Source organism: Panthera uncia, chromosome D2, assembly GCF_023721935.1.
Source record: "Panthera uncia isolate 11264 chromosome D2, Puncia_PCG_1.0, whole genome shotgun sequence".
In the NCBI taxonomy this organism is placed as follows: Eukaryota; Metazoa; Chordata; class Mammalia; order Carnivora; family Felidae; genus Panthera; species Panthera uncia.
The window spans coordinates 8354976-8377557 of NC_064818.1; the positions used below are offsets into that span (position 1 = coordinate 8354976).

The following is a 22582-nucleotide window of genomic DNA, read 5'->3' on the forward strand; positions in this document are numbered from 1 at the left end:
AAATAAATAAGTAAACTTAAAAACATATATTCTATGTTTGGATGGAAGTAGAAAAACACAGAAGCGACTTCTATAAGCAATAGAAGGTCTGAGGCAGAAGCTTCGGGAATATAAACACTACCAAGAATTTTTTCAAGTATTGGGTAGGGATTTACTTTTGCAGGCCACGGAATTGTAAGGTTGGTTTTTTCCTGAGGGCTGGAACTGACCTATGGGGGCGGAGGGTGGCGGTCACTCAGATGATACCCGGGGAAAACAATTAATAGCAATAATTAGCACCAAAATCACTGCCCTTTCCAACTTTGTCGCTCCTAAACCAAGAATGGATTTATTATATTGAAGCAACACAAAAAACCTACTGGGGCAGGAATACTGTCTTTTTCTTGTAAACAAGATGTGACTGAAGTCATCACAGTATGCATGCCGACACGTTTCATCGGCGAATTGCCTTCTTACACAACAAAAACTAAGGTAAATAAATGGATGGAGACTTGATGGATGAATAGATTTGCAGTTAAGCAAATGTGTAAAATGTTACTGTAGGATCTAGGTAGTTGAGTATATTAGTGTTCACTGTAAAATCCTCTCAACTTTTCTCTGATGTTCAGGACAAAACTGTCAGGATAAAAAGGTCAAAAAGCCGTATCTGAAAGGTAAACCAAAATGAGGCAAATGAGCCAAAATATATACGGGCTAGAAGATAAAACCACACATGATGAGAAAATATTCTAAGTGATTTGTTTGAAGCACCAGGTATCTATGTTCCCCTGACGTGGGACTTTGAACACCACGGGAACAGCCCCTCTGAGGGGAGGACGGGGCTTCCTTGCAGCCCGTGGCCTCATGGCACAAGACAGGAGAAACAGGCTTGTCTCTCCTGCTCTCATTAAGGACCGAGGGGACCCATGAGTGACTCCACCCCCTCCACCTCTCAGCCGGGGAGAAGCCACCTTGGTGACGCGTTCTGTCCTAACCATTCCAGTAGGTGGAGAAGGAGAGGCCCGGCCCCAGCATTACTGGGTGAGGTGTACATGGTAAAGAAGGGGCACAGTTTGGATTAGGCCATGGGCTGCCCCCATCCGGAAGCGTGCGCAGCGTTGGGGGGGCGGTGGAGAGCGCAGTGATTGGGCCTCTGCTCCACCTTGTCCCTGGCCGAGCAGGCAGAGTAGGGGACATGGATGGGGTACACTGCATGTCACTGGTGATGTCCCCCAGTTTGGCCCCACAGCAGGCTGGCTTGCTGGCTCCTTGCCGGCTGCCCCAGCCACAGGACCTGAGAAATAAACGGGATGCTCCGAGCCACTGCATCAGCGTTAGACGTAAGCCATCCCCAGAGCTTGGTGTACTTCCTGGGTCCGTTGGGGCAGTGCGGTCTTGCCAGTCCTGACGGCCCACGTGGGCTCAGAGGCCAGGACGACCTTGCTCTGGTCCTTCGAGTTATCCACAGCGACCTTCTCGGTGACACCAGCTTCCCGCCCGTGTAGCTCCTCCCCAGCGCAGGCGATCACTCCCAGTCCCTCTGCAAGGCTGTGGGCCACTTTCTGTTCCATCAGCTCACCTGACTCGCCCAGGACTGATCACCCTCTGCAGCAGCTCTGTGCAGCCACAGCAGTCTTGGGATCCCTGCCAGGGGCAAAGTCCGTGTGACAGTGGGGGGTGCACAGACCACCTCAGTGTCTGCCCCAGTTTCGCACCCTTCAGAGTGAGGATGAGTTCCCCTAGCCTCTTCTTACAGTGCTCCCCACAACAAAGAACTTCCTGAGGGAGCCAAGGCACTGGAACCCACACACCGAAGGTCAGCATCACCCCCCACCTCCCAGAGATTTTTAGCGTACTGTAATTTGACTCTACAGTTTTAGAAGAATAGATCTTATGGACAAAAAGAACAGAAAAAAAATCTTAAACTCTACTCAGCCATCATTTTGAAGGTTGTTTTGTGGATTTTGTTACTCTGAGGCTGTTGTTACCCAGCCTCATATGAATACAGCATATGAATATTGGTATCAGATACTCCATTCAGGAGAAGAGATACACAATTAGGTTGAGTAAAACTCCTATAAGCTTGAATCAATAAGATGAACTCGTGATATATTTTGTCTTTAAAACATACACACAGTGCCAGTGTCACTTTCCTGGTTTCGATACTGTACTACAGCTATGTAGGAAGTAGCCACTCAGGGGTGGGGGTCAGGGGGGAGTTGTGTGAAAGGCATACAAGACCCCTCTTGCTACTTCCTGTGAGTCTGTAACTATTTCAAAATAAGCTTGAAATGTAAAAAAGGGAAATCATAAAAATTCAGTTCGTACTTGAATATGTTGCAATGGGCCAAATGGGGGGTCAAGGTGGCCTGAGAGGGTGCGGGAAGTACCCGAGATGTGAAATTCATCAAACCGTTCACAACAAAGGATTCCTGGTGTCTCTGAGTCCTTCCCCACGGATATGATTGCAAGTATTTGGGGAAAATCCCAAAAGCCAAGAAGATCCTTTTACAGAAGGGTCCAAACATTCAAAATTCCATTCTTTTTCCATGCCATCTTGTGGGGTCAGTAAGAGGTGGAGGAGTTAACTGTCCATTGTGCAGGTGGGGAAATGAGGCTCCGAGTAATGAAGACACTGAATGTGAGCCACACAGAACGGCGAGTAGGTCCAGGGTTGGTGTCTCAGACCACTCAGTCAAAGAATTTCAGTTTTACAGTAGATTCCAGGGGGCATCTAGGCCCTGGTTCCTCCCCAGGTGTACACCAAAATCACCTGAGGATTTCTTTTTAATACAGAGATGGGAGGGGGGCATTCCCTGACATGTATTCGACTGGCCTAGGATCGGGCCTAGTTAGCATTATTCTTAAAACCTCCCTAGATGCTTCTAGGGTACATTAAGGGTTGAGATCCAATAATCTATCCCAAGTCACTTGTTTATCACCTGAGGAAACTGAGGTCATCGAGGTGAAGTGGCTTATATCAGCTGGTCAGTCACTCAGGGAGCTGGTCGTAGACTCCCAGAAATGGACTCATAGTCTAGTGCTGAAATTTCATTTTCTGTAAGTTTCGTTTTCTCCAGTTCTTGATTTCTTTCCTAACCGAACACACACATACACAGACACACACACACACACACACACACACACACACGCACACAGAGGTACGCATGCGTGTGTACTTTATTGGCTATTTCCTCTCTGCTTTGTTTAGTGTCACTCATGGGCAAGACTCTGAATTACCTATTCACTCTGAGTCGGCGCTCATTCGAACTGGAACCATTGCCAAATTCACAGTGAACACAAGATACACATTCTTTCTGCTTGTCTACAATCTATTTAGTGCGTTTGGAAAATTACAAACTAATTGCTTTTCTCCACAAGAACTCCAAAGACACTTTTCTACCCCCAAAAAGAGAGCTTTTCTAATGCATGTAGTTCAGCGTTTGCTTATGGCCTGAGCATTTATCAGAACACATGGATAAATGTGTCTTATGTATTGAGAAATTTTTACTTGTGCAGAACTTTCTGGCTAGTTCAGGATGCCTCCATGGAGACTTATATTACTGGTGAGAGCTGAGATGGGAGATGAGCTGGGCACTCTGCTGTCAAACCACAAAATCTTGCTCTTACCTCCTGTCCAAGTGATCAGGGATTAAGAGGCATTCTTGGTATTTGGTCCATTTCCTTCATTCGTGAACCAGGTGGCTTGTTTATTTCTGTCAGGCTGAAACCAATAGTAACCACCAGAATCTTGATCACTTCAAAATAAGAGTAGGTTTTTATATTTTACAGTAGATTCCTTCTATATTTAGGAGGCTAATTGAAACTGGGGCTACTACCTCCCTCAATTCTTCCAGAATCCAGCTACCAACCTCCATGACAGGCAACGATGGCCTGAAGCTCTCCTTTAGGGTACAAGACAGATCTGGTTCCAGACACTGCTGCTAAGTGTTTGCACCACTAGGAACACCCCTCAGTAAGATCCCAGGTTCACAGCCATCGGTACTCTGATTTCGTACAATTCTGTACTCACCTGCAAACTCCACAAGACCCTGCACATGGTCCTTGCCCCTTGACTCTTGATGGTAAAGCTGCGGACAAAAGACATCATCAGAACTTTCCATCTCTTACTTCAGTTCTCTATTTCTCTCATTAACCACTTGAGATTCTTCTCTTTCAATAAGCTTCTTCTGTTTTTATTTTCAGGCCACAGGAAAAAACATGGCTGACAATGGTACTCAAATATATATGCTACAGGTCCAACACTTCCAAGATCCAGCTTTCTAGGGAAGCAAGTCTAATTGTCTCCTCTTAACAAATTTCTTTTTTTTTTAATTAATGATTTTATTTATTTATTTTTCTTTCTTTATTATTTCAATTTAAATCCAAGTTAGTTAACATATAGTGTAATAATGATTTTAGGAGAATTCAGTGATTCATCACTTACATATAACACCCAGTGCTCATCCCAAGTGTCCGCCTTAATGTCCATCCCCCATTTAGCCCCTCCCCCTACCCACCCACCTCCCCTCCAGCAACCCTCAGTTTGTTCTCTGTATTTAAGAGTCTCTTATGGCTTCCATCCCTCTCTGTTTTTATCTGATTTTTTCCTCCCTTCATCAGATGAACATATGTTCATCTGTTGTGTATCTTAAATTCCACACATGAATGAAATCATATGATATTTGTCTCTCTCTGCCTGACTCATTTTGCTTAGCATAATGGCCCCCTAGTTCCCTCCATGTTGTTGCAAATAGCAAGATTTCATTCTTTTTGATCACCAAGTGATACTTCATCATATATATATATACATATATATACATATACATATACATATACATATACATACATATATATATATACATGCATACATACACACCACACCTTCTTTATCCATTCATCAGTCGATTAACATTGGGCTCTTTCCATAATTTGGCTATTGTCAATAGTGCTGCTCTAAACATTGGGGTGCATGTGCCCCTTGGAATCAGCATTTTTGTAACCTTTGGATAAATACCTAGTAGTGCTTTTTCTGGGTTGAAGGGTAGTTCTATTTTTAGTTTTTTGAGGAACCTCTATACTGTTTTCCAGAGTGGCTGCACCAGTTTGCATTCCCACCAACAGTGCAAAAGTGTCCCCCTTTCTGTGAATTCTTGCCAACATCTGTTGTTTCCTGAGTTGTTCGTTTTAGCCACTCTGACCTGTGTGAGATGGTATCTCATTGTGGTTTTGATTCGTATTTCCCTGATGATGAGTGGTATTGAGTGTCTTTTCATGTGTCTGTTAGCCATCTAGATGTCTTCTTTGGAAAAGTGTCTACTCACGTCTTTTGCCCATTTCTTTGCTAGATAGATTATTTGCCTTTTGGGTGTTGAGTTTGATAAGTTCTTTGTAGATTTTGGATACTAACCCTTTATCTGATATGTCATTTACAAATCTCTTCTCCCGTTCCATTGGCTGCCTTTTAGTTTTGCTGATTGTTTCCTTCGCGGTGCAGAAACTTTATATTTTGATGAAGTTCCAATGGTTCATTTCTGCTTTTGTTTCCCTTGCCTCCAGAGACGTGTCAAGTAAGAAGTTGCTATAGCCAAAGTTCCTCTTAACAAATTTCAAGCCGAGGCTGCAAAACAAAACCAAAAAAAAAAAAAAAGTTCCATTTTCCTAATGGAGCTCCATTTTGTGACCCTTAGCAATCATAACTCCATTTTATAACTCTGTTCACATCTCCTCCTTTTGATCAAGATCTTTCTTCAGAAAGCATGGATGATCAATAAATTTTCAAAAACATTGATGAATAATTTTATGTTTTGGGTCCTTCATCGCAGGAAGGTTCATTTCTGGTATGTCATGTCCCACTGAGGAGAGAAACAGGTGTAGGCAGGAGTTGTTGACCTAAGGCCAATGGCTACATTTGAGCAACAGGGAGCCTCAGGGAAATGGATCTTAGGCATTGTCCTCAGTCATATCTGTCAGTTGAGGAAAGATGTCAGGAGGGAAGGTTTGGTCAATCATTTCTAGTCTCTGAGCTATCGTCACAACATTTTAGGAAGAAACAACAAAAAGAAATAAGAAATGCTGGGAATGCAACCTGGTGCAGCCACTCTGGCTGCTATTTTGTCTATAGCTTATCACTTGGAAAAATTATCAAAAGGCTTTGCTCAACCTACTTTTTAAATCCATTCCCTTGCCTGACCCTCACTTACAAGCATGTGGACAAGTTGATAAAGGTTGGAATAACCAGGCTCCTAGGTCTGACTGACTACATGGAATTCTTTCACAAATCTTAGCAGGTCTTCAAAGGCACTGGGAAAGTCCTCGGTAATGGCTTACAGTTCTTAGTCCGAGGAGCATAAGGAACTGATGAAGTCTCAGAGCCTCCTTCCTTAGATCTAACTGGGAAAGGATGCCTGCAGGATCTACATGAACGCCCAGGCTGTCATTATAGAAGGGCAGTCCAACTCATCTAGGATGTGTACATGGAGAGTAGGAGACAGAGGGTGGGAACAGCAGGGGTGGGGGCAGAACAGAGGAGGAGGGGCAAGGGGTTGAGAGGCATCAGCTATTTCTTCTATTCTTGAGAGCCTCTTAGAAGGGTCTGAATTAACTGCTGGGAATGTAGACTTAGCTCCTGAAGGGAAGCAAACTTTCCAGTGTTTCTTTTGGAATCTCCATTTAAAATAAGCCCCCCACTCATTTTGTTTGGTTTTATAACTCCTTTTCAGTCTATGCATGCAAGTAACCTCAGTTTGGACTATCAGAAGTGCCCCACGTTGGCCAATAAGGCTTTAAATCATCGTGGGGAATGCGAGTCTAACAGGCAAACATTTTTCAGCAAGAAGAGCCGTCTTCCTTACACATAAATCCTGCGGGAGCTCTGGCAGGGGGCTGGTTATCAAGAGTCCCCTTAGGAGAATGATCTCCCCAAACAGAGTATTCATCAAGAAGCTGAAACCCAACTCTTGCACTCAAAATGAGCGAAAACAGAATCCTCTCTTCAGAAATGAGAGAGGACAGAAGCCAGCAGCAGAGGACACCCAAACAAGGGAGGTTTGGGCCCAGGAGGACTTCCCACCAAGAACAAGGTTGCCAGGGGAGACGGGGGAAAACAATGGCATCCTGCAGGTACTTCACAGGCGCCCACTGCGGCTTGGAACACAAGGCAGTTGCTCCAGACCCCACTTCTCTGACACCATGGAATGTCAACGGATCTCAGACCGTGTCTGTAAAAACAAGCAATGCATTTATTTGGGGTCTTGGGGATTGCAGTTTGGAAGATAGATTCGAGAGGGATCAAACAACTGGGGGAAGAAATTAGGAGTTTCTAAAGGCAAAAACCACAAGTTGTTTTAAAAGAATAACGATTGATTCTGACAACAGGTGAGCTATCTGATACATAGAAATGTTCCAGAAATGGTTCTGTGGTTAAGGCCCGGGTTCTAGAGTTCAGTCTCCATCCAGGGGCAGACATGCACAAACTCCATTTTCCTAAAGATCTCCCAGCTCCCTTTTGGGACCCCCAGCAATTCTCCAAGTCCATCTCGGGACTCCCTGTTCACACTCATCTCAACATGGAGCTTTCCCAGGACTAAATGAACTGTGTCTGGGGATAAATTTGCTTTGCGGGAGCGGCTGGAGAACCCCCACTCTATGACGTGTATCGGGAGGGTGGGACAGTTTCCAGTGAAAGGTAGAAAGAAACAGGGACTTGGCAGACAGCACCAACAGGAGCCTCACCCCCAGTTTCAGCACTTTTCTCGTCTCCCTGTTATCACAGACACCCTGAGCACAGAACGTGACGTGGGCCAGGATGAGGGATGCCAAGCCTGGTGCCGTGGGCGCCTCCAGAACTGGACAGGGCCCTGAGCAGCTACGAGAGTCACGTCTGCTGAGTAAGGACACTTTAGACGACTACCGTAGAGGGCATTAAAAATACTGTCATTAAGGCCTAACGTGTTCTGTCTGAAGTCTCAAGATGCTAGCACATACACTCTCTCCGTTCTAATGAACAAGGAAGAGGTTACAAGCTCTTACTGCCATTGGCCATTCTCAGGAAGGGTATGCAAAAAACAAAGCAGAGAAGAACTGGTAAAACACAGCCTCTCAGACAACAGTGGCAGATTTGGGTCAAAACTCCAGCTTGGAGAGATGCAGAATTTTATGCCACGAAAGGGAGGCTTTCTATTTCCAGATGAGCAAACGAAGGCACAGATCTGGGGCAAGAGTGTGGCAAGGTCCCGCAGCCAACTTCTCCAGGCCTCCCTGGCTCCAGGGTCCGCGGACCCTACGTGCCTGGCACTCCACACTCCCAGCTCTGCACAAGGCCACGTGGAGCCTGAGAGAGGACTTAGCACATCGGTGAAACTGCTTTTCCTCGGCCTCTTCTCAGTCAGTTTCCAGCCAGACCAAAGAAAGCAATCCTGGTTTTGTTTTCCCCAAGCAGGAACTCTGCTCACTAGTTTCGCTTTCCACTTTCAGTTTCCATCTCGGTTTCCAGTCTAACTTGCCAACAACACGCCCACAGGTTACGTCATGAACTGTTCATCTTTCTCACATAGCCCTGTGGTGGGGCTCACATCCTGAAACCCCAGTCTCCTGGCTGGATCTCAGAAGAGCCCACAGCTAAACAAGGCCCTGCTGAACTGGCAGCCATGAGGTAAGGACTTCTCTGCTTCTCTGCCTGTCAGTCTAAAGTTCTAGACAAAAAGGCTAATCAATACTACCTCAAAAGACTGATTTCAGTGATGTCGAGTTTCCTTACTCTTCCAGGTGAGGGTCTGCTTGGAGACTGAGTGTCCTTAGTTCAGGCTTTTTCTTTTCTTTTCTTTTTTTTTTTTTTTTTTTTTTTTTTAGCATCACCCCGAGGAAGCTTACCTCATAACAAAGCCCAAAGAAGCAGAGGGATGTGGGAAAAGAGTTTCGCAGGGAGGGAGAAAATGATCCACGTCTCTGAAATTCTCTTCCCCAAACTCCCGTCTGTCTGACCGAGGGAGGGAATGGACAGTTTGTCTGGAAAGGGACACTGCTTTCTGCTGGCTCCTCGCCTGGGGAAAAGGACCCCCACAGCCGTGTGAGCCACAGTCCTGGGCTCTCCCCAGGTGTCTTGAGGAAAATATTGTGGGCAAATGGTGGCAGAAGCTCACTGTCTAGGGAGCAAGACCCTCCTCTGTAGACTTCTGGTCTCACTCTCTGTGCTGCTGGGCTCCTATGTCAGGACTTCTCAACGTCCCTGCATTTAAGATTAGCAGATGACCCTCTCTCCTGGGGAAGCCTCTGGTCTGCAGATACCCTCCTGTCGGTGGGGCTGGACTGCAGTTGTGGCCTCATGTGGGAATTTCTATGCTGTCCAAACTGAACCTTGAGTTAAGTAACCCTTAATATCAACAGATTTTTAAAAAATTAATTGATACTGACTTGCACACTTCCCCTCGGTGCTCCAGTGGGCAAAATTTTCAAGGGGCAAAAGTTCCAGAAAGTGCATAATTACAGGCCTATGATCAACCCTCCTCCCAGGTCCATTGACAGAGGGGGTTGTCACTGACAGGGAAAATAATAATGATAATAAAGTAGCTATTGCTTCCTGAATGCTTATAAAGTGCCAGCCTGGCTTCTAAAATTATTATGTAAATTATGGGGCGCCTGGGCGGTTCAGTCAGTTAAGCATCCCACTCTTGGTTTTGGCACAGGTCATGATCTCACAGCTTGGTGGGTGTGAGTCCCACGTCAGGCTCTGTGCTGACAATGCGAAGCCTGCTTGGGATTCTCTCCCCAACCCCCTCACTCTCTGCCCCTCCACCACTTGTGCTGTCTCTGTGTCTCTCAAAATAAAGAAACTTTAAACAATTTAAATTATGATGTAAATTATATTTAATTATTTAAAAAACCCTCAAAAGACACCTACGAAGCAGGTACTCATATCACCCTGATTTTGCAATAATGAATCTTAGATTTAGAAACATTAAGATCACACAGATAGTAAGTGATAGAGCTGGGACATGAGCCAGAGTCTCTATTCAGTGATACCCAATTTGACCTCTACACCCATGCTTCTTAAAGTGTACCAGTGGAAGGTTTGTGAGACTATTTCGGATGGCACTCCAATTGGTGTTTATGTTTTAATGTTTTGTTTATTTCAACATGTACTAACGAAAAATACATACATCATTTGAAGAATTTCTGTTCAGGTTACTAGTACAATGTTTCATTGTGATAAGATACATGTATGATAAAATTAGCCATTTTAACTATTTTTTAAGTATGCAATTTTGTGGTATTTAGTGCATTCACAGTGATGTCCACCCATCACCAGTATCCACTTCAAGAACATCTTCCTCACCTGAGGGGAAATCCCGTACCCCTTAAGCAGTCACTCTCCACTCATCCTTCGCCCCAGGCCCTGGCAACCATTAATCTGCTTTCTCTCTATGTATTTGCCCCCTGTGGATATTTCTTTTTTTTTGTAAGATTTAAAATTTTTTAATGTTTATTTATTTGGGGTGGGGGGGGAGAGCACGGGGGGAGGAGCCGAGAGAGAGAGGGAGACACAGAATCCAAAGCAGACTCCAGGCTCTGAGCTGTCAGCACAGAGCCCTATGCAGGGCTCGAACCCGCGAACAGGGAGATCATGACCTGAGCAGAAGTCGGATGCTTAACCCACTGAGGCACCCAGGCACCCCCCCCCCCATTGTGGATATTTCACAAACAAAGAAGCATACAATAAGTGGCTCTTTGTGACTGCCTTATTTCACTTAGCACAATGTCTTCAAGGTTTACCCATGTTGTAGCAGGTGACAGAATGTCCTTCCCTTTTAAGGCTGAATAATATGCCACTGTATGTATTTACCACTTTGTTTAGCGGTTCATCCGTCTATGGACATTTAGGATGCTTCCACCTTTTGACTATTGTGAACAATGCCTGCTAGGAATAGAAGTATGCAAATCGTCTGTTTGAGTCTCTGCTTTTACTTATTTTGGGTACATACCCAGAAGTGATACTGCTGAATCACATGGCCGTTCTATTTCATTTTCTGAGGAATCATCACCATTTTCCACAGCAACTGTCCCAGTTTACATTCCCACTAGTAATTCCTCCACATCCTCACTAACGCGTGGTTTTTGTTTTCCATTTTGTTGAGGGTAGCCATCCTAATGGGTGTGAAGTGGTGCCTTGTGTTTTCAATTTGCATCTCACTAATGATGGGTGATGTTGAGCATCTTTTCATGTGCTTCCTGGCCATCTGTGTGTCTTCTTTGGAGAAATATCTGTTTTAAGTCCTTTGGCCATTTTGTAGTCACCTGTTTTTTTGTTGTTGTTGAGTCATGAGAGTTGTTTATATAGTCTGGATATTAATCTCTTATCAGATATGTGATTTGCAAATAATCTCTCCCATTTTAGGAGTTGCCTTCTCATTCTGTCAGTAGTGCCCTTTGATGCACAAACGTTTCTAATTTTGATGAGAATCCAGTTTACCTCTGTTTACTTATGTTGCCTATGCTTTCAGTGTCCTATCCAAGACTGCCAAATCCAATGTCATAAAGCTTTTTCCTATTTTCTTCTAAGATTTTTGTAATTTTGATCCATCTTGAGTTCATTTTTTATATGTATACAGTGTAAGATAAGGGCCCACTTTCATTCTTTTGCAAGTGGATATCCAGCTCTCCTGGCACCATTTGTTGAAACATGTTTCCCCATTAAGTGGTCTTGGTACATGTTTCAAAACGCATTTGGCCATTGTTATGACCATCGTTATGGCCATGTTATGGAATTGTGAACCCCTACCATCTCCCCAGATTTATATGTTGAAGCCCTGACCCCCAGTGTGACCGTATTTAGAGATAGGGCCTGTAAGGAAGTACTAAGGGTTAAATAAGGCCACAAGGGTGGGCCCTTAATCTGAAAGGGCTGATATCCTTGACAGAAGAAGTGCATGTGGACGAAAGGTCACATGTGGACTCCAGTAACAGAGCCCTTCTCAGGAAACAAATCAGTGGGCACCTTGATTTGGGACTCCCAGCCTCCAAAACTGGGAGAAAAGAAATATCTGCAGTATCTGTTGGTTAAGCCACCCCGTCTGTGGTACCTCATCATGATAGCCTGAAATGACCATTGCAACCATATACGTAAGTGTTTATTTCTGGGCCCTCCATTTTGCTCCACTGCTCCAGGTGTCTGTTTTTATGCCCATCCCACACCGTTTTGATTGGGGTAGCTTTGTAGTAAGTTTTGAAATCCGAAAGTGTGAGACCTCCAATTTTGTTCTTTTTTAAGATCGTTTTGGTTATTCGAGATCTCTTGAGATTCCATACGAATTTTAGGATGGATTTTTCTATTTCTGTAAAAAACATGTCATTGGGATTTTGATAGGGATTGCACTGAATCTGTAGATTGCTTTGGGTGGTACTGACATCTGAACAACATTAAAGCTTCCAGGCTGTGAACACAGGATGCCTCTTCCTTTCTTTGTGTCTTCTTAATTTCTTTCAGCAATCTTTTGTAATTTTTAGTGGACAAGTCTTTCGCCTCTTTGGTTGACTTTATTCCTAAGTATTTGATTCTTTATGATATTATTAAAAAAGAATTGTTTTCTTTTTTTTTTTTTTTTAATGTTTAAGTGTTTTATTTTATTTTTGAGAGAAAGAGAAACAGAGTATGAGAGGGAGAAGGGCAGAGAGAGAGGGAGACACAGAATCCAAAGCAGGCTCCAGGCTCCCAGCTGTCAGCACAGAGCCTGACGCGGGGCCTGAACCCATGAACCATGAGATCGTGACCTGAGCCGGAGTCAGACACTCAACTGACTGAGTCACCCAGGCACCCCAGGAAAAGAACTTTCAACCCAGAATCCTATGCCCCACAAAAATATCCTTCTAGAATGAAGATTAAATCAAGATGTTCTCAGATGAGGTGCGTCTTGCCGGCTCAGTCAGTGGGGTGTGTGACTTTTCATCTCAGGGTTGGGAGTTTTAGCCCCACACTGGGTGTAGAGATTACTTAAAAAGAAAATCTTTTAAAGTGAAAGTGAAAAAGGTGAGTGAAAAAAGGCAATCTCAAAATGCTGTATAACTCCATCATCTGACATTCTTGAAGTGACAGAGTGAGAGAGATGAAACAAGTTACCAGAGGCTAGGGATGTTTGGAGAGTGGGGAGCGAACAGGTGTCACTGAAGGGACAGTGTGTGGGAGATATCTGTGATGATAAAATAGTTCTGTATCTTGATTGGGTGCGTGGATTTACTCACGTGATGAAACGACACAGGATTTACACACATTGTACCAATGTTGGTGTCTTCATTTTGTTATTGTATGGTACTCGTGTAAGGTATTGGAAGAAACCAGGCGAAGGGTACACTGGAGCTCCGTACTCTCTTTGCAAATTTCAGTGATTCTCTAATTATTTCCAAATTGTAAGTGGAAAAAAAAATTGGTCGAACAAATATTCTCTTTCAGGTGGTCTAAATTTGTGGCATAATCTGCAGACTAAGGTCCTGAAGTGAATACGGTTTTATAAGCCTCTGCGTTTCTCTTTCTTTTTTCTTTCTTCTTTTTTTTTTTTCTTTCTTTTGAGAGAGAGTGTGTGTAAGCGGGGGAGGCACAGAGAGGGGGACAGAGGATCGAAAGCAGGCTCTGCGCTGACAGCAGCAAGCTCAATTCAGGGCTCAAACTCACAAACTGCGAGATCGTGACCTGAGCCGAAGTCAGATGCTCAACTGACTGAGACACCCAGGCTCTATGTTTCTAACTGGTTTCTGTCCTGAATGTAGGAATAGGAAAATAGGAAACTCTCATTATAGCATGTAATATGTGCTCTAAGTACTTAACACACATACAGGCTTATTAATGTTCACCCAACTTCAGACTCAAGTGTGCTCAGTCTATTCCTATCCCCATTTTACAAACGAGACTCTGAAACAGAGAGAGGTTACTTGGTAAAAAGTGGCAGAGCCAGTGTCTGAGACCAAGCAAACTGCATTCAAAGTCTGTGCGGATCTTAGGAACGTAGGGATTCTAAGGAAAATCAAAGCAGGCGTGCCCTTTCCAAGGCTAAGTCCTAAAGATGAGCTGTTTTCTCTGGCTTCTTTCTATCGACCGTTCCTCACTTAACAAAGAAAACTTGTTTTTCTCTTTTGCAGTAAGAACGCTGATGAGGTCAAAGGTAAGCTGCTTCAGCTGAGATGCCACTTCACCTGGGAGCTGCTAGTTGAAGACACTGAGATGCCCGATTTAGAGAACAGGATCCTGGATGAGATTGAGTTCCTAGACACCAAATACAACGCGGGCATACACAACCTGCTGGCCTACGTCCAACACCTGAAAGGCCAGACTCAGGAGGCCCTGGGGAGCCTGAAGGAAGCCGAAGACCTGATCCAGCAGGAACACGGCGACCGATCGGCTGTGAGAAGCCTGGTCACCTGGGGCAACTACGCCTGGCTGTATCACCACATGGGCAGGCTGGCGCAGGCCCAGACTTACCTGGACAGGGTGGCAAACACTTGTGAGAAGTTTGCAGCCCCCTCCTGCTACAGGCTGGACTGTCCTCAGATGGACTGTGAGGAAGGGTGGGCCTTGCTGAAGTGTGGAGGCAAGAACTACGAGCGGGCCAAGGCCTGCTTCGAAAAGGCTCTGGCAGCGGAGCCTGAGAACCCTGAATTCAGCACTGGGTATGCAATCACCATCTATCGGCTGGACGGCTTCAACAAAGCGACCCAGGTTAGCGACGCATTTTGTCTGCAGCCTCTAAAAGAGGCCATCAGGCTGAACCCAGAAGACGCGTACATTAAGGCTCTGCTCGCCCTGAAGCTTCAGGACGTGGGCCAAGAAGCCGAAGGAGAAAAGTACGTCGAAGAGGCACTGACCAACATGTCCTCGCAGACCTACGTCTTTCGATACGCGGCCAAGTTTTACCGCAGGAAAGGCGCTCTGGATAAAGCTCTTCAGCTCTTAAAGAGGGCCCTGCAGGCCACGCCCTCCTCCGCTTTCCTGCATCACCAGATGGGGCTTTGTTACAAGGCACACATGATCCAAATCAAGAGAGCGGCAAACTGGCAGCCCAGAGGACGGGATAGAGACAATGTCGACAAAATGGTAAGGTTAGCCATAGCTCATTTTCAATTTGCTCTGGAACAAAAGCCCACATTTGACATTGCTTATATACACCTGGCCGGTATGTACATAGAAGCTGGCAACCACAGAAAAGCTGAAGACATTTACCAAAAATTGTTATGTTTGATGTCCCTCGACGAAGAAAAACAGCAAAAGGTACATTTCCACTATGGTCAATTTCAGGAATTTCAAAAGAAATCTGAAGTCAATGCAATTATCCATTATTTAAAAGCACTAAAAACAGAAAAGGTGTCACTGACAAGAGATAAATGTATTAATTCTTTGGAGAAACTGACTTTAAGAAGACTTTCCAGAAATGCATCAGACATAGAAAGCTTGAGCATTCTTGGGTTTATCTACAAAGTCAAAGGCGAAATGAATAAAGCCCTGGAGTACTATGAGCAGGCCCTGAGGCTGGCTGTGGACTCTGGGAACTCTGGCACCTGATCCTGGGTGTGGAAATATGAACCACATTCACATTTTATTTGATTTTAGGTAAACATGTTAACTCTAACCATTGTTTCTGTTTGCTACTTTCAGAAACATATTAAGCAATCCACTGCAGTGATGCAAGTTTTTAACCATTACCCAAACCTGGTAAAATATTGGTTCTATTCAGAAAATACTGAAACAGAATATATACATCTCTGTTATGTGAGAGAGGAACCATTTCTCTGCGAATGTTATATAGTCGAAAAACCATTTGTCGAGTAGATTCGTAGCAAATAAAGGCCTGGATTTACATAAAACAAAAATGTTTCATTCATTCATTTTATCAACAAATAGTTTTTGGTGTTAGATACCAAATATGGTGATGTAGCGGAGGAAAAATCTTTTTACGCTACCCATTTTAGGTTCATTGGCCAGGACTCCATAATTAGAATGACAAGCACAGATTAACAAGAGATAAACAAACAGAGATTTATGAATACATGCACCGCACACACACAGGGGAGCACCCAGTGATGAGTAACTCAAAAGGGTGGCTAGAAAACATAGCATCCTGGCAAACGAACAATGCGTTTTTAGAGAAGGGATAAGAAATTTTAGAGAAGGGAAAAGAACCTTGAGTTTCTAGGGTGGCAAACTGTAGGAATGTAAATATTTGGGGGAGATTAATGGAAAACAAGGGCTAGTTGAGAAGGTTTGTTATGGGGGCCTGGGTGGCTCAGTTAGTTGAGCGTCCAACTTCGGCTCAGGTCATGATCTCACAGTTGGTGAGTTCGAGCCCCGCGTCGGGCTCTGTGCTGACAGCTCAGAGCCCCAAGCCTGCTTCGGATTCTGTGTCTCCCTCTCTCTCTGTCCCTCCCCTACTCACTCTCTCCCTCTCTCAAAAATAAATAAACATTTTTAAAAATTAGGGAAAAAAAAAAAAAGAAGAAGAAGGTTTGTTATGTAGATTACTCCAGCAGTGACTCTGGGCTAATAAGGGTCTACACTTGTCTCAGGCAATCAACTTCTCACCTTCCTGGTGGAGAGGGTAAGGGGACACCACTACAAAGTTCTGTACTGCTTGTAGGCAGGTAGGGGGAGTACGCAGAGGGTTTCTTGTACCCTGCTTCTTCTCAACTGCCCTCAGTTCAAAATAATCCCTACACCAACATGGCATATTTTGGGGCGGCATACTCTGCTCCCCTTCAGCAAAGAAAGCAGACATCTCCCCAAACCTCCTGAAGTTTACGATCTAGTCAGTAACAAGTACACAGTCAATTACTTGTTTGATGTTTGATATTTATTGTTCCAAAGCAGTTTCTCTTCTTTCATGCCACATGTAGCACTGTTTATTCAGTCATTTTCTGGTATTGATTGATCAAAAACACAGGAAAAGGATGCTAAATGATCTGAGAGACCATCAGCAACAACCACCTTTGCGACATTTTATTAAAAGGGGTTGCACACCAAGCAATGTTTTTAAAAGGAAGAAATAAGGAAACAATGTCTTTTCTCATCCAATAGTTTTAAAAGGAAGAGATAAGGAAACAGTGTGACTGCTTTTTTCATCCATGTATTTTTTTAGGGGGAGGATGTATTAATTTCCCACTGTGGCTGTTAACAAATTACCACAAACTTGGTGGCTTAAAACCGCAAAAACTTATGATCTTACAGTTCTGAAGGTCAGAAATCTGAAATGGGTGTCACTGGATGGAAATCCACTGGCAACGGCCACAGAGGTATTGGCAACTGCCTCCAGAGGTCCTAGGGGACAATCCTTTTTTGTACCTTTTCCAACTACTTAGAGGCTGCCTGCATTTCTTGGTGGGGATCCGTAATCCACGAGAACACAAATCCTCAAGGAATTCATACACAGATTGCGAAAGCCTTTTGATTTCTACTAAAATTCGTTAGGAACCGAAGGGAGCAAAGTTCATCATTGAAGGCTAGACGTCAGAGCCACACAGATCCGATCTTCTCAACATACTTGTAACTAAAACAAAGACTTCTTAGATTTAACAAAAATGGTATCTTACAGTGCTTGAGTTTGGGGAGGAGGCCCAAAGTGACACTGGCACTAAAGTGAGTCTAGCCACTGGGAACTCTCCCAGAGAGAGAAACATGAAAGGTAAATACTGGTCGGATGACTGGTTAATCTACTAGGCAGCTCTTCCCAGGTATTGCTAATACATCATTTGCAGCCAGAAAGCAGAGCTCATTCATGCAACATAAATCTCTGGATTATGGATGTGTTTGTGTGAGGGGTGCTTGACGACCCAGAGGTCGCAGTCATCAGAGTGTCTTATAATCTAACACCATCTCTCTATCCCCTCGCGTCCCCTCCTCTGGAAGAGGTGTCTGCACTCTGAGGGCTCGGAAGCTCTAATGTGTGGAAGAGCCTGGACGCTTGCAGGGGAAAACAGCAAGCAGCAAATCCAGAAAAAGAGCTGCTCTTCCGTAGTGAAAACGCTCCTGTCAAGCCTCCACATGACTATCTCCGGGCATTACGGAGAAGTCTTGGAACTGACAGCTGACTTCCAGGACTTGTTACCCCTCCCATGGAAATGACTGGCAAAACCTCAGCTGGCGTCCTTGTTTAGAGTTTCTGCCGCTCAAAACTTTCTCCAAGTGCCTAGGGAATGTCTCTCACGTAGTCCAAATCCGGCCAAGCCACAGCTCCTGCCACTCCCTACTGTTAAGGTGCCCCCAGCCAGATCCTTGCTAACTGCTGTCCGCACACCACTGCAAGCTCCAGTTCCTCGGGGACCCTCTCTGGTCACCGTTGTCCCCATTGTTATGATGCTGCTAGTACTGGAACTGCATTGGGACTGAGGGCCCCTACCCATAGCCTGCCCCAGCTTGACCCAGAGGGTGGGTCATGAATCCACAGCTCTGAAGCCTGTCCCCAGCAGACCAGATGTGACACAGCCACACTTCTCTGACATTCCCCTTGATGTCCACCGTTCTCTCACGCACGCCTCCTCTTGGACTCCAGGACCATCCCCAACTGCTCATCTGTGCTCAACTCTTCCTCTCCGTCCTGAAATCCAGCTCCTATCTCTTGCAGGCTGTGTCCTGAGGACAGGCTCACATGATTTCAAACACATACACGAGGGTATTATTTACAGCACTGATTCTCAAGGAGGGAGAATCTGAGGGGAGAGGAGAATGTTGTCCCTGAGAGAAGAGAAAGAAAAAAAAGTTCCTCAATAGCACCAAGGTTGAGAAACTGACTTACATGTATTTCTTAAAAGCGTTACTTAATTTTCGGTTTCCCAAGAAGATTTTAGATCAATTGCCATGTTTCACTTTCTGTTTCCCTTTGTTGCTAGTTGCTGCGTCCTGCATGTTGACTGGAGTACGTTCAAAAGACAACACACTACTGGTTTTACCAAGAATCCACCCAATCCAACAGTCTGTGAAAAAAGATCAATATTCAAATTCCATCTAGTAATTCTGGCACGTTCAACACCCACTCAACAGCCAGACGTTTGTTTCTTCTCAATCCTGAAAATGTATATTCCTTTAAATTTTTCACAGATGGTTTTTGCCTGTCTGAATTTGAATTCCTAAACAATATAAGTAGATAGGCAGGATTTCCTTTCCCTTTAATGTTCACTTCTGGTTGCTTAGTTGCTATCGGTCTAAACCTTAATAAGCAAAGACGACCTTTTGGCTTGGATACAGTTAAGAGAAAGGAAGGGAGAGAAGCAGGAACAAGGAAGGAAACATAATCCACGCACTGAAAATTTTTTCAAACACTGGAGCGCCATTAAATTTTTCTACATCCTTGATAAGGAGGGTATTCTGGCTTTATTCTTCCACCCACAGCAAACTGTTCGGTACCTTTTCTAAAATGAAGCTTCCTTGAGGCACCTGGGTGGCTCAGTCAGTTGACTGTCACTCTGTCTCGGCTCAGGTCATGATCTCACTGATCGTGGGATCGAACCCCACTTGGGATTCTCTGCCTGCCTCTCTCACTCTTTCTCTCAAAATAAATAAACATTTTTTAAAAACAAAATAAAGGATGCCTGGGTGGCTCAGTTGGTTAAGTGTCAGACTCTTGATTTCGGTTCAGGTCATGATCTCAGGGTTCGTGAGACCGAGCTCCACCTCACTCTCCATGTTGACAGCACAGAGCCTGCTTGGGATTCTCTTTCTCACTCTGTCCCTCCCCTGCTCGCTCTCTCTCTCTCAAAAATACATACATACATACATACACGCATACATACATAATAAGTAAAATTAAAAAAAAATAAAATGCAGCTTCCTGCTTAAGTTAAACATTACAGTAGGCTTCAGGCCCATGCCATTCTTCCTCTGATCTCATTTCTTGAGACCTCCCCCCTACCCTTACTGCTCCAGCCACACCACCCATTCATGGCAAGTATGTTCCCACCTCCCTGGGGTTTGTACCTACTGCTTCCCCTGCCTGAACCATTCTTCCCTGGCCCCATAACCACTCTCTCCTTCACCTGCTTCAGATCTTTACTCAAATGTCACTGACCCAGTGAAATCTTTCCTCCCCACCATATTTATAACGGTGAAACGCCCGGCACTGTAACCCACTCCATGCTTTTTCTCCATAGCACCATCTCACACACAATACTTTATTTGTTCTTTATTATCTTTATCTCCCACACTAGGAATGAAGTACTCGAAGGTAGATCCTTTGTTTTTTTCATTGCTGCATTGCCTGTGTCTTGCACAACGTCTGCCTCTTAGCAGTTGTTCAGTGCGGTTCACTGAATCCACGAAAGAATGACTGAAGTCACAGGGGGACAAAAATTTTAGTGTGTGGGTATTTGGCATTTTCGGCTCAGATTCCTGATACCACCCTGATCTTTATTAGAAGTTGTTAGGCGAAGCACGGTTGGCAAGGGCACAGAAGGCAAGCACTGTCCTACAACTCCAGGGAGGGGTGTATAAATCTCTCCGCAAAGTTATTAAGCAATAGCTATCAAATTTTAAAATGTGTATGCATTTTGACTCCCAAGTTTCTCTAACTTTACCCCATGGGTAGTGCACCTGTGTTGTTTGTTGAATCAAGACGAGAAGCAGAGACTTCTTTCCGCTTAGGATGCAGAAAGACGAAAAGAGCATCGCTGCCACCCTTGCAACAGAAATAACGCGGAGCAATCTCCCGTCACTTTATTTAAAAAGAGAGGGGGGGGCGGGGCACGAGGACTCAGCAAGGCAGGCGAGAGCCCAGATCAAAGCCAGAGCCCCCGCTGCAAATACCACACCGCACCGCCCGGAGTCTCACAAACCTCTCCCCGGCCCCACTCAGCTCTTGCAGACGTTTCCGTTTCTTGGAGCTGGACTCCGCCGGGTCGGGAAGCTGAGACACCATCTACGTTCCATTTCCCGTCCGGTTGCCGCCTTTACGAAAGCCAACTCCTAGCCTCAGAGAGCGCGCAGCTGACGCCCGGAGAGAAGCGCACTGCCGCGCCGCCGGCACTTCCGCGCTCCCGTCCGCGCGCACTCCGCGCCCTCCCGCCTGCACGCGCGCACGCCCCCGCGCACTCCGCGCTCCCCCGTCCGCAAGCCCGCGCCCCCGCGCACTCCGCGCCCTCACGCCCGCACTCCCGCGCCTGCCGGCGCCCTGGAGCGCGCGCTCCGCAGCTGGGGCTCCACTTCTAGAGCGGAAAGCCCGAGGGGACTGCCGCCTGCCGGGACGGTCCACAACCACCACGAGGTGAGGGTTTTCTCCGCTTCTGCTCCCAAACTCCGCGTAGGCCTTGGACTCCGTGGCCCGCGCAGCGCCGGGGCCCTTCCAGGCCGCACGGGCGTCGGGTTTAGGTTGCCCCCGCGAGCCCGGTCCCCGCCGAGGGAAGGGCAGCCCCAGTCCCGGGACGGGGAGGGGAGCCGGCGGACGCGACTCGTCACCGGGTCTGCTGCTTCTGCCCAGGTGCCTTTCTGACCTCGGGGTCTGAGTTCTTCCCTTCCCGGGAGCCACCGACTCCTGCTGGTCCGCCCCGTCGGCTGTTTTGCGCGGATGCCTGAGGCTGTCTCCTTTACCAGCTGACGCGCGGGGCAGGATGCTTCTCACCCGCTTTGGATCCCCAGGCTGCCGCAGCCTGCCCTACGCCCGATCGGTGAACCTCCGCATTTAAATGAGTTGAGGGACGGGAGGCTAAAACCTTGTTCGAAGTCGTGACTCTGAACACCTCCTCGTTGGATGCCCAGAACATTTTGTAAACTCTGAGTCCGTTTCTTATTCGTAAAACTTAATGGCACCCAATCTTAGGACCGCGGAAAGAGTTCATTGCTTAGCATGAAGAGTTTTGCCAATGTTGATTACTATTACGTGAAGTAGAAGAGGAAATTGAATAAGCGCCCCACTGCCAACAAGTTTAAGAAGGGAGGGAGTTCGGGGGGCGGGGGGGTGCCAGAAGAAACAAGAAGGAAAAGGGGATGCACTGTATGTGGAACAGGAGCGGACCCCACTGGGGACAACGAAAGACTGCTCCTTCCTGGCTAAAACTCAAAATTGCCTAAAGATAAATGTCGCCTCTTCAGACACAAGAGCCTCTCTCTGCCAGCTTCCCAGAGACAAAGTTTAAAGGTTAAGTAGACTGGGTTTAAAAGTAAAACTTATCATGGTATCCAGTTGTGTTTAAATTCCACCGAGTCTGAGCGAAGCACTTCAGTGGCTGAGTGAACGTCCCTTTGAGATGTCACTGTCACGGCCACATTCCTATTGCCCGAGGCGGTCTCCTCAGCCTCCTTGGGCTGGGCGGGTGTAAACCTCTGGAGCAGAAGAGGATGTGCATTTCACTCTGCCCACGGGCAGGGGGCCGGTAAGCCCAGATCGCCATGGGTCTGGACAGGCTGCCAAGGGGAGGTCTTGCCCAAAATTTTGGTGACGTTGCACCAGAGAAAGGAACAACTAACTACCGAGGGATGATCATACCAGGTTTCCCAGTCAGGACCGTAAAAGACAGCCCAAACCCTGTATTCAAAATCCAAACACAGAGCCAGACGGAGCGCATGCCAAGATACAAAGACAAGTGGGGTGGGGAGAATTGAAGTGGGAGGTGGGAGGTAGTTTGGAGCCATCAGCAGGAAGGGAGG

At 45.8% G+C, this 22582-nt stretch overlaps 2 protein-coding genes and 1 pseudogene across 3 annotated transcripts in view; 2 read left to right on the forward strand and 1 right to left on the reverse strand.

Annotated features, from left to right (window-relative positions):
* Positions 1 to 93: 93 nt before the first annotated feature.
* LOC125933222 (triosephosphate isomerase-like) overlaps positions 94 to 22582 on the reverse strand; it is a 25716-nt pseudogene continuing 3227 nt past the window's right edge.
* Positions 8558 to 16376, forward strand: LOC125933211 (interferon-induced protein with tetratricopeptide repeats 1-like). Its single transcript, XM_049646076.1, has 2 exons — positions 8558 to 8632; positions 14104 to 16376. The coding sequence occupies exons 1-2, from the start codon at positions 8628 to 8630 to the stop codon at positions 15518 to 15520; spliced, it is 1422 nt and encodes a 473-aa protein (XP_049502033.1). The 5' UTR covers positions 8558 to 8627; the 3' UTR covers positions 15521 to 16376.
* LOC125933208 (interferon-induced protein with tetratricopeptide repeats 5-like) overlaps positions 20775 to 22582 on the forward strand; it is a 13145-nt gene continuing 11337 nt past the window's right edge. Inside the window, exon 1 of one of the 2 annotated variants that reach the window (XM_049646073.1) lies at positions 20775 to 22308. In XM_049646073.1, coding sequence (XP_049502030.1) covers positions 22274 to 22308 — 35 coding nt within the window. In that variant the 5' untranslated portion in view covers positions 20775 to 22273. The remainder of the gene's footprint in view (positions 22309 to 22582) is intronic. The other variant, XM_049646074.1, reaches the window with a different exon arrangement.